The sequence below is a fragment of the Bison bison genome, unplaced genomic scaffold (assembly GCF_000754665.1).
Source record: "Bison bison bison isolate TAMUID 2011002044 unplaced genomic scaffold, Bison_UMD1.0 scf7180017864369, whole genome shotgun sequence".
NCBI lineage: Eukaryota > Metazoa > Chordata > Mammalia > Artiodactyla > Bovidae > Bison > Bison bison.
In genome coordinates, this window is record NW_011494941.1 from 1,699,034 (window position 1) to 1,712,431 (window position 13,398).

Consider the following 13,398-nt stretch of genomic DNA (forward strand, 5'->3'; position numbering starts at 1 on the left):
GGGTAATTAGGTATCATGTTTGGGAACTTGCAGGTCTCACTTGCTTTTCCTGAGGGGGGTCCCGGCAGTTTCCCCAGACCTGTGAGCTCAGGCTCTCTGGCCACGTGGCATCATGTGTCCCTGACGGGACATCTCAGTGGCAGGGCTGCACTAGCATTAGACATGGAAAGCCGCTGCGCGGCGGCCACTGCGGCCACTTAGCAGCCTAGTAACTGTTTACTCGCTAACGTTCAACAGCAGAGGAAGGAGGTGCCAGTGAGCATCTGTTTATGCCACGAAGCTCAGATCAATCATAAATCTCTCTCTGCCTTGCAGTTAGATTTTTTAAAGTGTTGAAAACTGCAATTTATAAGCAGATGCTGCACCTGGGAATACCCTCATTATTTAGGGGGAAAAAAAAAGGCAGACTAAAAGGTGAGAAAACACTGAAAACGGAAGGATTTCTCCCACATATATACAGAACTTGCGTGGTACCTCTCATCTACATTATGTCACTTGCTGCATCTGTTCAAAAGTAGTCCTCCTGGGTGGCGAACACTGTCTCTGGAGATTCAGTGAAGAACAAGACAGTATTAAAAATAAATAAAATAAAATAAAATAAATCCTTACCCTAGTGGAGCTCACGTTTTGTGAAGCTGATCCTTCAACAAATCTCTGGGGTGGCTGTTATCAATAGCTCTTTAATTGGGACTTCCCTGGTGGTCCAATGGCTAAGACTCTATGCTCTCAATGCAGAGAACCTGGGTTTAACCCCTAATCAGGGAACTAAATCCCACCTGCCACAAATAAGATCTGGCACTGCCAAATAAATAAATATTGAAAAATATCTCTTTAATCTGCATACGAGGAACTGACAGCTTCCAGAGTGGAAGGTTTGACGTGGCTACCCAGAGTATCTATCCAGATAGAAGAGTCAGGATCCCTGGTGAGTAGGGCAGAGAACTTTTACTGAGTATTTACTTACGTAAATACTGCCAGGTACTGTTTTAAATGTTTTACTACATGTGATTAATTCAGGAACAGCTCGATGAGGTAGAATCATCATCCCCATTTTACAGATAAGTTCCCTGAGGCTCTGCAATTATATAGCTGAGTGTCACACAGCTGGTTAGTAGAAGGGTCTGTATTTATATACTCTCCAGCCCTTCAGGCCAGCTCTGCCATGTGCTCAGAAGGCCAAAAACCTAAACTTTATTACATGCTATTTTTTTTTAAAGGGAGCATCCCAAGAAGGAAAAGGAAAAAAAAAAGGTAAAAACAAGACATATTTTCTTCTACTTTAGATGTCAGAGTAATAATAATACTAGCATTTTCTACACAAAGGATTTACAACATGCCAGCATTTTTCAGAAGCACTGGATTTTATTTCATTTAATTCTCATGATATTATTGCAAGGTAAGTATTATTTTAAATTCAGTTGTAAAAATGAAGAAATTCTGGCTCTGACTGGTTAAGTAATTTTCCCAGGAGTCTAAAGCTTATAGATAAATGGCTGAGCCAGGGCTCAAACTCAGCCTGTTCACTGCACTACACACCCCAGGTCATTTCCCACCTCCCTGTCGCTGGCAGGGCAATTAGGGACAGCGAGATGGAGATTCAACAGCTGCAGAGATTTTTAAGGCCAGTTAAAGGAAGAAGAAGGCAGACAGTTTAACACTACCTGAAGCCCAGTTTTGTTTCTCGGCAGAGCTTAAGTAGAGTAAGAAAGCAAAAATATGCTAACTGAAATCAATTTTAGACTTACATTGTAAAAACTGAAATCTTGGAGGTAATCTATCATTTTTTTAAGCAGCTAAAGAAACAGAATCTGAATGGGTGGAGTGGTTTGTCCACAGTGTGCAACATGGCTGATCAAGTGGTAAGTTGTAAAATAGAGTTCTTTAAAGCCATAACCTGGCCCTGGCTGGGCAGAGGGCCCAGAGTACAGGCAGGTCCTCAGGCATTTTAGTCAAGTGTAAGGGCCAGACCTGAATCCAGCCCCTCTTGCTTACAGAGAAAGGGGGTGGAGGCTGGGAGGGGCCACTGGGAGTACTCTTGACCCTGACACATTCCTGGCTCATATCACATGTTTGCATGAGCCCCTCCTCCTGACCATCACCTCCATTCACACCTGCCCTGCTCCACATTTCCTTCTGTTCGTACCACTCACCCACTATTCCTAACAGATTATGATAAGTTACTCATTTTCATATTGTCCTTCTCCACATTTGAAAGTAAGCTCTCTGCGGCCAGGGGTCTGTGTCTATTGCAGTCACTGACACACCCCAGACACCTTGAATAGGACCTGGCCCACAGTGCATACTCAGTGAAAATTTATGGCATAAACATGCCTGAAAATGAGTAAATTTGGTGCCTAGAGGTCCCATCCTCTGTCCCACTATATCTTCACGAATCAAATGGGACAAAGCATGGTTATTCTGAATGCAAGGCTGACAGCTCTGATGGAGAACTATTATTCTTACTTAAAACAACAGATTCCGTTACTCCCAAGGACATTTCAATATCCAGTTCAGGTAAGGAAAACTATTGCCACTGTTCCATTATAGGTTTGGGTGAAACAGCTTTGATTGGGAAGCTTAGTAATTAAAGACATTTCTAGGCTACCTATAGATTCTCAACTGTGAGTTAGACATATTAGCTACCAACCTCTGTTGCTTCTAGAAGTGATCCTTCAGCTCAGGAGGAATAACTATTTCAGAACAGAGTATGAAATTTTAATTTTACTTTAAGTAACAATAAGGTTTATATCTGGTGGCAAGAATTTGTTTCTAACACTATATAATTAAAAGTAGTTATTTATAGAAAAATGCAAGAAATTGATATTTTAAAACATACCAACTCTGTCCTTTATATAAATAAAGTAGAAAAAGATAACGCCACATATTTCAAATATGTAGTTAAGGGAAAAAAAAGTCTTTAAGAACCCCTGTATGCAAACAGCATAAGTAATACCACTTATCTCTGACTCAATGGGCATGAATTTGAGCAAATTCTGGGAGGTAGTGAAGGACAGGGAAGCCGGGCATACTGCAGCCCATGGGGTCACAAAGAGACAGACACGACTGAACAAAACCAACGGCAAAACACCACCTTTGCCCGTGTCCAGGTAGAATGGGCTGACTTCATGGACTGCCTAATGCCATGGAAACAAGATGCCTCAGACCCCACCGATGTGCACCTGTAACACTGTTGCTATATGTATTTTTACCCTGTTGTAAAAGAATATTTGGAAAATAGAACAAATAGTCTCTAAGTCACTAAGCCCCATTGCAGTTCACTGTTCACTGTCAGCAGAACTCCTAAGTGTTCCTCTTTGCATGGGGAACCTCCCCTTCCCTGGGCCTCCACCCCTTCTATCACTGAGATCTCAAGAGGTCGGTGGAGCATAGCTGCCCCTTCCCCACCCGCACCTTTCCCACATCCAACTGAGCTGACAGTGTCAATCAGGATTGGCACGGATTCACACAGCTGTGTGCGCACTGAGCTCCCCAAAGCTATACATCTGGAATCTTGACCTTTCAGGTTCAAGACATGACTGGTTTCCAGCCTCCCGCATACCAGAGCTCGGTAAGCATACTACCCCCTGCCCTGGCGGCTTCTCAGCATCACCTGAAGAGTCACAGGGAGAGAATGGTCGTCCCAGAGGTGTCTGGCATAACCTGGCAGCTGGCTCAGTCAGCCTTTTCCTTCTCTTGGTGGACGGAGGTGGGAGGAGGTGGAAGGCGCTTACCTGAGGGTACAGCAGCAGTGCCAAAAGGTAGGGAACCACACACGTCTGCACTCGCCGGAAGTGCGTGAGACGAAGACGGGATAAAGGCATCACCTGGGGTTGCAGGAGTCTGTCAGACACAGAGAGGCGGAGGGTGTGAGGCTCCTGGGAGAGCCTGATCGCTGACCAGCGTGGGAGGCAGCAGGCCCAGAAGTTAAGCGGGGAGGTGCTGCAGAAGCAAGCCCTGGTCCTGGCCACTTTTTGTGAATTGCAGACCATGAGCTGCTATGTATACAGAGCATGAAATGAGAAAATCAATACCTATCTCCAGAGCTGCTGAGAGGCTTCAATGAGATCATGCATTTAAATCACTTAGTACTATGCTGAAGCACAGAACCGGTGCTCAGCTAACACCGGGCAGCATCATGACTCTTTAGGTTGAGCCCATACCCTCTGGGGGTGTCTTTGGGCCCTCATATTATCCCATAATATCTGGCTTTCGTCCTTTAGAAGTTAGTTCAAACTGACATACACTCACTCAGGACCTACTGTGCACCCAGCTCAAGGCTGTCACTGAATACATGGTCAGTAAACAGGCGTTGACTAAATAAATAAAGATTAGCAAGTGGAACAGAGACCCTTGGGTCCTTGTGCCTCCCAGAAGAATCCTGCCTGAACCTTCACTTGCAAAAAGAAGCAAATGTTCTCAAGAAGATGATAAAAATGATGCTAGAGTAGCTGCCAACTCTAGATCCTGGTCCACGCTGGAATTTCAGAAATGTCTGCTCCATGATGTGGTGGGTAAGGTGAGGGCTACTGAAATCAAAACTTGAGTACTTGTTTCTTTAAGGTCCATGCCTTTCCAGAAACCTTTTGCCTACAGAGTATGCATATTTGATGACATAATATCTTTATCTCTTTCCCCTTGGAATAGATTGGGGCAAGCAATTAATCCTGAAACCATGGCAATTAGACAAGGCCATTTTTAGATTAGCAGCTTGCAGGAGGCATAGCATTGTTCTGAGGATTATTAAATACCCATTTGGATGGCACTCAGGTTCAGGGCCAGAAACACAGCCATGAGCTGCTGCATTAAGCACATTAGACCATAATCAATGCCGTTTGCTTTCTTCCAGTGTGACCTTGGGTGAGTCACATGCCCTGTCTGGAACTCAGTGTGTTCATCTGTAAAACAAAGGTGCTAAATAAGGCTAGAAGATCACTCCAGACCTTTCTAGCTCTGTGGCCCCATGGTTCAGAAATGCAGCTGCCTTCCCTGGAAGGTGGGAGAGAAAGCCTTACTAGAACCAACCAGCATCCCTGGAGAGAGGAGCTGCTGGCCCCTCCTTCACGGCTGCTCTGGGTACCAGGTGTTGGAAGCAGGGCAACTGTGTTCAGATTCCCTGGCGGCAGCTGTGGGCAGCAGGCTCTCCTGCCATCTGTCCTCAGTGAGGTTACAGCCTTTTCTCTGGGAGGCGCAGCTTGCCAGTGAACCGTAGCACCATCCCTGGGTTTGCGCTAAACGTGTGGTCCCCAGAGGGGCCGCCCCCTCCCAACAGCTTCAGCGGGTGCAGCTGTGGCTGACTGCTCTCTGCCCACTTCCGGGGAGTGGACTGGGCAGGAGCTAGAGGGGCTAGCTTGGCTCTTTGCCGTGGCTGCTGGGTTGCCTCTGAATGCCTCCCATTCTCAAAGCACTGGGATTTTATTTTGCTTCGGCTCCCTGCGAACTCTGCCCTAGTGCAAGCAATAACTGAGATAGCATGGCTGAAACTAGAGTTGGGAATCCAAAGCTTCCTGAGAAGCTCAGGGAAGCCGGCAAGCAAGTGGGAAGGGAGGAGGAAATGAAAAGAGGAAGAAAGGAAGGAAAGAAGGGAATAAGACAGGAGACAGCTGAAAGGTCTGGGGGAGAAGAGGCTTCCTTTACTGGGTTGACCACCTGGCTGTGCGGGTTCTGGGTAGGAGATGACAAATGTCTCATCTCATCTGCTGCCTCGTGGAGCTTCTCACCCATATTCCCAGGTGGACCTTGTACTCCTTGCAGGCAAGGACCACATGCTGCTCCTGTCTCTTTCCACTGCCCAGCAAAATGGCAAGCACCTCAGTCAGAGTCTGTAACTGCTGATGCATGATCTCATTTATTTCTCAAAACAGAGCATGCATCATAATTCCTTTTTTTAAAAAAAAAAAAAAGCAGAGGAAATTGACATTTAGAATTGCTAGTTAATATGCCCAAATCACACAGCTGGAAGAGTCTGAGTTGAAATCCACCAGCAGCTTCATTTTACCCAAAGTCCATATATTTGTCACCATGAAACTGAAGAAGGAAAGGAAAGAGATGCAGGGCTCCAAGCACAGTGCATACTTACAGGGGGAGAGGTTATATCAGGAGGGGTGGACATGTCCCCAAAAAGTTCTAATTGGGTCACAGCCTGAAAAGACAAAAAGATAATGATGTAACCACAAGGGGAGCTGATGCTGCTGGGCAATGCTTTAAAAACAGTATGATTTGAGGACATGCATTTCCCTTTTTCATCATGACTGTATAAACAATAAACCCAGTTGGTCATTACGATACTTCTTGATCCCAAAGACAGCAACTCAGATGCAGCCAGAATCAGTTATTGTTTCAGTGTGCCTGGCTGTTTATCTGGGCTTAGTCAAGCAGATCTGGGCTTAGCCACCTTGCATAAGCAATAATAATACCATTTTACACATATTTACAATCCAATGTCAGCATTGTCTCTCTTCTCCAGGAGACAAAGGCAAGAGGTAACTTTATCATTTGCTTCTCTTTCCTGAGTATATCCACATGTTACAAAATGCTTTTCCTGTACCAAGTACAGCAAGTCACCACTTCACGGCCACTTCTCAGTAAATATCACTGACCCTGAAAGGTATGAACTGTCATCCCCATTTTTACAGATGAATAAACTGAGTTTCACAGAGGTCACCTCAAGACCACCTAGGCCAGGACTTGAATTTTCTGCATGAAGAGCAGGCAGTCAAATGACAGTCCTCGAAAGAATCCATCTTCAAGATAAAAAATACAGTTGGAGGAGGAGAAAATGTATCATTTAATACTAGGAAGGGTATCAAAAACAACCCAGTATATACACGATTAATCACTCCGAGGAGCTCTATCACTGTGGATACTATATCAACTGTGTTCCCATCCATCATCCCTCAGTGTCTGAGCAAGGCCAGCCAGAGCAGTGGGAGAAGCCCTTTAAGATACACTCAGAAATTAATCAGTATACACTTCCAGCTTCAGAGTCTGCAAGAGGTCTATGGTCGGGAGTCAAATAGCCTGACTTAAAGTATATAATCATGTGTTTTGTGCAAATTTGCCCACCGCAAAAAAACAAAAACAAAAAACCTTTCTCCTCATCTTCAGATTTTAAGTAATAGTTTCTAATCAGGGGACTGAAAAACACCACTGGGAGAGTCTGTCCTGGCAGACAGGACTCCTGCCCTAGAAATTTGTTTTAACCAGGCAAAGTGGGACACCGAGATTCATACGAAGAAAGGAATATTCTCCGCTACTGACAAACTTGGGAACTCTAGGCCCAGGAAGAGTTCCATCCCTGGGGTTGCATCTTCTACCACTGATAATCTCTGCAGCTCCTCGGGGCCACTTTTCTCTTACCTGGACATTAGAGATGGTAATATCTCCTTTGGAGATTTATTGATTATATTACTAGAAGGACTCTGAAGTTTGGGTAAGCTTGGTGAAAAAGGCACAAAAGATTATCTTTTTTTTTTTTTTTGCTGAAAAGCAAGCACCTTAGCCTGATAAACTCACTTTCAATCCTTCTTCAGGTTTCAGATTGAATAAATGGTTCCTGGCACATAGTAGGGCCCTATACATATTAATTTCTTTCCTAACTACATAATTTTGGGGGGCTCAAAAATCACTGCAGATGGTGACTGCAGCCATGAAATTAAAAGATGCTTACTCCTTGGAAGAGAAGTTATAACCAACCTAGACATAATATTAAAAAGCAGAGACATTACTTTGCCAACAAAGGACCATCTAGTCAAGGCTATGGTCTTTCCAGTAGTCATGTATGGATATGAGAGTTGGACTATAAAGAAAGCTGGGTGCTGAAGAATTGATGCTTTTGAACTATGGTGTTGGAAAAGACTCTTGAGAGTCCCTTGGACTGCAAGGAGACCCAACCAGTCAGTCCTAAAGGAAATCAGTCCTGAATATTCATTGGAAGGACTGATGTTGAAGCTGAAACTCCAATACTTTGGTCACCTGATGTGAAAAGACCCCGATGCTGGCAAAGATTGAAGGTGGGAGGAGAAGGGGATGACAGAGGATGAGATGGTTGGATGGCATCACTGACTCAATGGACATGAATTTGAGTTAAACTTTGGGAGTTGGTGATGGACAGGGAAGCCTGGCATGCTGCAGTCCATGGGGTCACAAAGAGTTGGACATGACTGAGTGACTGAACTGAACTACATAATATGCTGGTACACACTGGACAACTATAAGGTGTTAGGCCCTGTGCTGGGTGCTAGGAACATATTTAGGAGGAATGTCAATTTTCAGCCTTCAGGGAGCTTACAGTCTACTGGGGACAATCCACAGATATAATAATAAACGTTTACTTGTCTTTAGGAAGACTTATTTAGCATGTGAGCAATATTTTATATTATTTGGTGAAACAGTGCCAATCCTTAGGCTCTCTCCCAAACCCACAGAAGGCATAATTCTATTTAATGCATTCAAAGGAGGGTTCTGGGATTCCTGGCCCTTGAAGCTCAATGCTTTGCAAATGGCCCATGACTGTTTTCAGTGGTATGAAAATATTAAAATGAAGTTAATAATTAAGTTGCACAATTTACATTTCAAATGTGGTGAACTCGTGGCACACTTTTACTAACATCATAAATATAATTTATTGGCTAATTTTCTCCTTAAGCACAACTTTTAAAATAACCTTCATTCTTGAGCTACAGACTCTCCTCTTGCCAGACGATTTCCATTCAAGGATTAAACGAGAAAAAACATGCGGAGGCATAAAACTTAGATTGTTATTTCATTCCATTCGACTTGCTGCTTAAATAGAACCTTGAGTTAATTAAATTTTATAGAAAAAGGGGATTCTTAGGCCATAAAATTAAAAATAATTCTAATAACAGTATATGATTGAGGATCTGGAATAATATCTATTTTCACAGCCCCTCTCCCCCTTGTTAACCCTGGTTCTTTTATTTGTAACTTAAGAAGCCATGTTCCATCTGATAATATTGTTGTAATTAATCATTTTAACAGCCTCATGAGAATAGAACTAACCATTCACATTTGTAGAGCACTTGATAGTTTATAACGTATTTTCCAACCATTACTGTAACATTGGATGCTCCCTGAACTCTGTGAAGTTGGAGCACAGGAATCTCTTCCACTATCTCTAGTTTGCAGATGAGCTAATAGAGGCCTGAAGGTAAGGTGACTTGCCTCTGATCGGTCAGCTAAAAAAAGCTGGGCTTGACCCATAGACCAAGCAGCACTTTGTTTATCCATGTGTCCCTTTACCCAGCCCTACTTAGCCCTCCTTCATGGTGGAAGCCCAGCCCCACAATATTCTCTAACCAGAAGCCAGGGTTTTTAAAAGGCCTGCCATGATTCACGTCCCTCTGAAGAAGTCATCTCCAAGGCCAACCCAAGATTCCTCCTTGCCTTCCCCTTCCTGGCCCTTCAGACATCTTCAGGTAAAGATGTGGTTGTTGATGGAAGATTCTGTCCCTTCTCTAGGTCCTGGGCATCCTCCAGGGTAAAGAGAGTGACCCTAGAAGCTGCCAAAGCCAGTGAAAAGGATGAGGAGATGCTTGGCTATTGGAGCTCCTCAGTATCTCAATCAGGCCTGTCCCCTCCCAAGCCACTCTTTGTTATGAATCAGTGGTGGTTTTTCAATAACATCTGGAATGCCCTATAGCTGCTGTTTCATAATTAGTCCCCTGGTCCTTCTTTCCACTAAACCTTTGCAAGTAGACTCCTAGACCCTCCCTGCAGAGAAGCTCTGAAAGCGCCATTGATGAATGCAGAGGTGTCCATGACTGACCACCAGTACATATTTACATAGACCCACTTCCTCAGTTTTGGCATTAGGTGCTCCTTCACTTAGGGCAAGCATGTAGTTCCTACTGTACATCAGCTACTGTGCCGAAAGCAGGGGACACAGGGATGCATAAGGCAACTTCCTGCACTGAGTCTCATGAGCTGCCTGTTCTATGGGAAGACAGACCTATAAACACAGTGAGGACCATGTTACAGAGGAGAGAAGCACCAGAGGTCACGAAAGGGGGGCCACCTCAGGGCCTTGGCACATGCTCCTCCTCTGACCAGAACACTCATACCTTCCCCCACTGCCTTTCCTACCGATCTTTCGAGACACAAACTAGATGCCTTTATTTCTTCCTGGGAAGTGTTTTCTAACTCAGTTTGTACCCCATCCCACTGCCCCATACAGCTTATGTGAGACCCTTAGATGGATTGTCAGCCTTGGATAGCCTGGTGGCTCAGCTGGTAAAGAATATGCCTGCAATGTGACAGACCTGGGTTTGATTCCTGGGTTGGGAAAATCCCCTGGAGGAGGGCATGGCAACCCAGTCCAGTATTCTTGCCTGGAGAATCCCCATGGACAGAGAGATGAGCCTGGAATGTCTCAGTCCACGGGGTTGCAAAGAGTTGGACACGACTGAGCAACTAAGCACACAAACTCAAGGGAAAAATACGACGCTTGGTCCCCACCCCTTGAGGTTCTTGATTAGTTGGTTTGAAGTAGTTTACTAAGTCAAAGTTTAAAAATTTTCCTGATGATTCTAATTTGCAGCCCAGGTTGAGAACTCCTGTCCTACAGACTTCCCAAACCCATGTACTCAGGAGTGACAACATTCACTCGCCAACATATTAACCAATCTAAATAAACACTGGCTGCAAACCAGCACCTCTATTGCAGGTGATGTGGACCAAATAGCAGTTTTATCTCCATAGGTGCTGCTGCTGCTGCTGCTAAGTCGCTTCAGTTGTGTCCGACTCTATGGGACCCCATAGATGGCAGCCCACCAGGCTCCCCCGTCCCTGGGATTCTCCAGGCAAGAACACTGGAGTGGGTTGCCATTTCCTTCTCTAGTGCATGAAAATGAAAAGTGAAAGTGAAGTCATTCAGTTGTGTCCGACTCTTTGCGACCCCATGGACTGCAGCCCACCAGGCTCCTCCATCCACGGGATTTTCCAGGCAAGAGGACTGGTGTGGGGTGCCATTGCCTTTGCCACCTCCACCCCCGCCCCCACACTGGTTTTTATCTCCATAGGTGCACTGAGCAGCTCCTGTTCAGTGCTGAATCTCCACTATACTGTTACACTCCACTCCACTAGGCAATCCTACCCTGCCCTTCTCTACCCATCCCGCCTGCCCTCTCCTTTGCTATGCAATGCCACACTGTTACACTTTGAGCTCCTCGAGGATAGGGGTCGTGTCCTCCTCTCTACTGCATGTCTAACATCTATCAGAATGCCTGGGACACATTAGGAGATTGAAAATATTTGCTGGATGAAATGAAGGGGTGTCATTTCCTCTCCAGCATACATTGTTTCTCTCTCTCTCTCTCACACACACACACGCTCCTACTTTTCGCCCTCACCGCGGGACCCGCCAGGAGTCCCTGAACATCAGCACAGGCCGGCACCAGAGCAGAGCACTGAGGAGAGTGAGGCTGCATAGAGCAGACAAGAATGACCAGAACAACCCTCACTTCACAAGACCATGGAGGCCTTACCTTTGTTGCCTCAAAAATCTCGTCAAAGTCCATCGGCAGGTTTCTGTTCTGTAACCACAAGGCATGACTTATGAGCATGAAATGAGTGATGGGACAATGACGCGAAACCGTTAACCAGGCTGGGCCCTCTTGCGCTTACCGGCGTGGCTGCGGCAAACCGCTCGTCAAAATCTTCAAATGCACGGCCGTTCTGAAAGCGTAAGGGATGATGAATGAGGATGAAGTGAATGACACACAGATGACATGGATTTATGTGCTTAATGATGACATTATCTATGGTTTACACTCTCGTGGTCACAGGAGGCGGGAGTGGTTGCCAATGTGCTGTGAAAACCCTGGAATATGTTCTCAGCATAAACTGATGAGAAAACACGTGCCTGGCTAGGAAATGCAAGCCATAGGGAGTTTCTAAGTTTAAAGTCCATCTTCCTGAAATTACAGACCTGACCTGGCCAGTCTCAATGGTGACAGCAGATAAGAGCATGATGTTTACCCTTGAGATTTTTGTTTTAAAAGGAAAAAGTGTTACCATGTGCTCTAGCCAAACTTAACCTTTGGAGCAGTCTGAACAGCTGGTTTTGTAAGTGTCTCTGTACATACAGCCTTTTCTGCCTGAAATGCTTCTGTCAGCCTGGCAAGCTCAAAGCTCACCCAGTTCCTCAAACCCAGCTGAAAGGCCATCTCTTCTGTGAAGCTTTCTTTGGTCCCCTGAGCTGAAATCCATCCTCTGCAAACAACAGGATATCACCTGTACCCACTACACAGTGATCTTCCTGAAGCAGGGACCATGATGCGTTTGTTCCCGCATCCCCGGCAGGTCATGGGGGATCTGTCCCGTGGCAGTGCTCAAAAAAAACACATATGAACGAATAGACGATTTTAAAAATAGGCGGCAGCTGACCAAATCCAATCATTTTGTTAATTTTTCACTTTGTTGTTTATAATTGCTGAGAGCTTTGCTACACCACTCCATAATACCGCTGCCTCAGCATCCCCTTTGTGTTGGCCAAGAGGCCTGCAGGGGCCTTGAATTGACACCAGCTTCTCCAGTGAAGTACGTCCTGGATAACAGCCCACAAAGTCACAAGCAAATGTCAGTTCCTGGTCTGACCATCCTAACAGCTCTTATGGCTACACTCTCCCCAGCCTCCCAGGGCTTTGCCTTATGTACCCTTAGATAAGATGCCTTAGACACTTACCAAAACCCTGCTCTTTTGGGTTTGAAATGACCAATCAGGCCTCGGACCAGGAACACTAAAGCACTCTACCCTGGGGCCCTAATAAAGGCAAGTGCCCCAGACCCTGCCTTGCTCTCTCTGCCTGCTTCCTCCCTTCACCTCTGCATATGGCCCTTCCTCCAGGACCTGCACTAATAAACTCTATTTCAACTCCCTGGTGGTCTTCTGTTGAACCCTGGCTTACCATCCAATACCCCAGAGCTTTATTTAAGGAATGTTAACTGAACAAAGCCACAACATTAATACATATTGTAGGTAATATGCATAATATCTCCATATGTACACATTTATTTTTAATGACCATGTTTTTGGTCTATATGTCCAAACTAATTATGCTTGGGATGAATTCCAAGCAGTGTAACAGTAGTCTAAGTCTGATAATATTGACATTAACTTGGAATGATTATGCTTGAACAGAAATACTTGCATTGTTCCCTAATTTTCAGGAGAGCTTCCTGCTGGCCATGGAGGAGTGGAGGAACCGTCAGCCGTGACCACTTCCACTCTGTCTATAGTAAATTTGACTGTACATTAGTCAGCCCCAGTCACAGGGTCACAGAGAAGGGCAACACACATGCCCGTGCCCACCATGGCAGAGCCTTCAAGCCAAACACCAGCAAGTTCTGTCATCAACCACCTGCTCCCACTAGGTGCTGGCT

The 13,398-nt window shown here is 45.2% G+C and overlaps 1 protein-coding gene across 1 annotated transcript in view; it reads right to left on the reverse strand.

Moving 5' to 3' along the window:
* The window catches only part of DAB1 (Dab, reelin signal transducer, homolog 1 (Drosophila)), a 451,043-nt gene that overhangs the window by 9,548 nt on the left and 428,097 nt on the right, over positions 1-13,398 (reverse strand). The window contains exons 10-11 of the mRNA XM_010855870.1: positions 6,077-6,139; positions 3,732-3,840 (exon numbers count right to left, since the gene is read on the reverse strand). Of these exons, the coding sequence (XP_010854172.1) occupies positions 3,732-3,840; positions 6,077-6,139 (172 nt within the window). The remainder of the gene's footprint in view (positions 1-3,731; positions 3,841-6,076; positions 6,140-13,398) is intronic.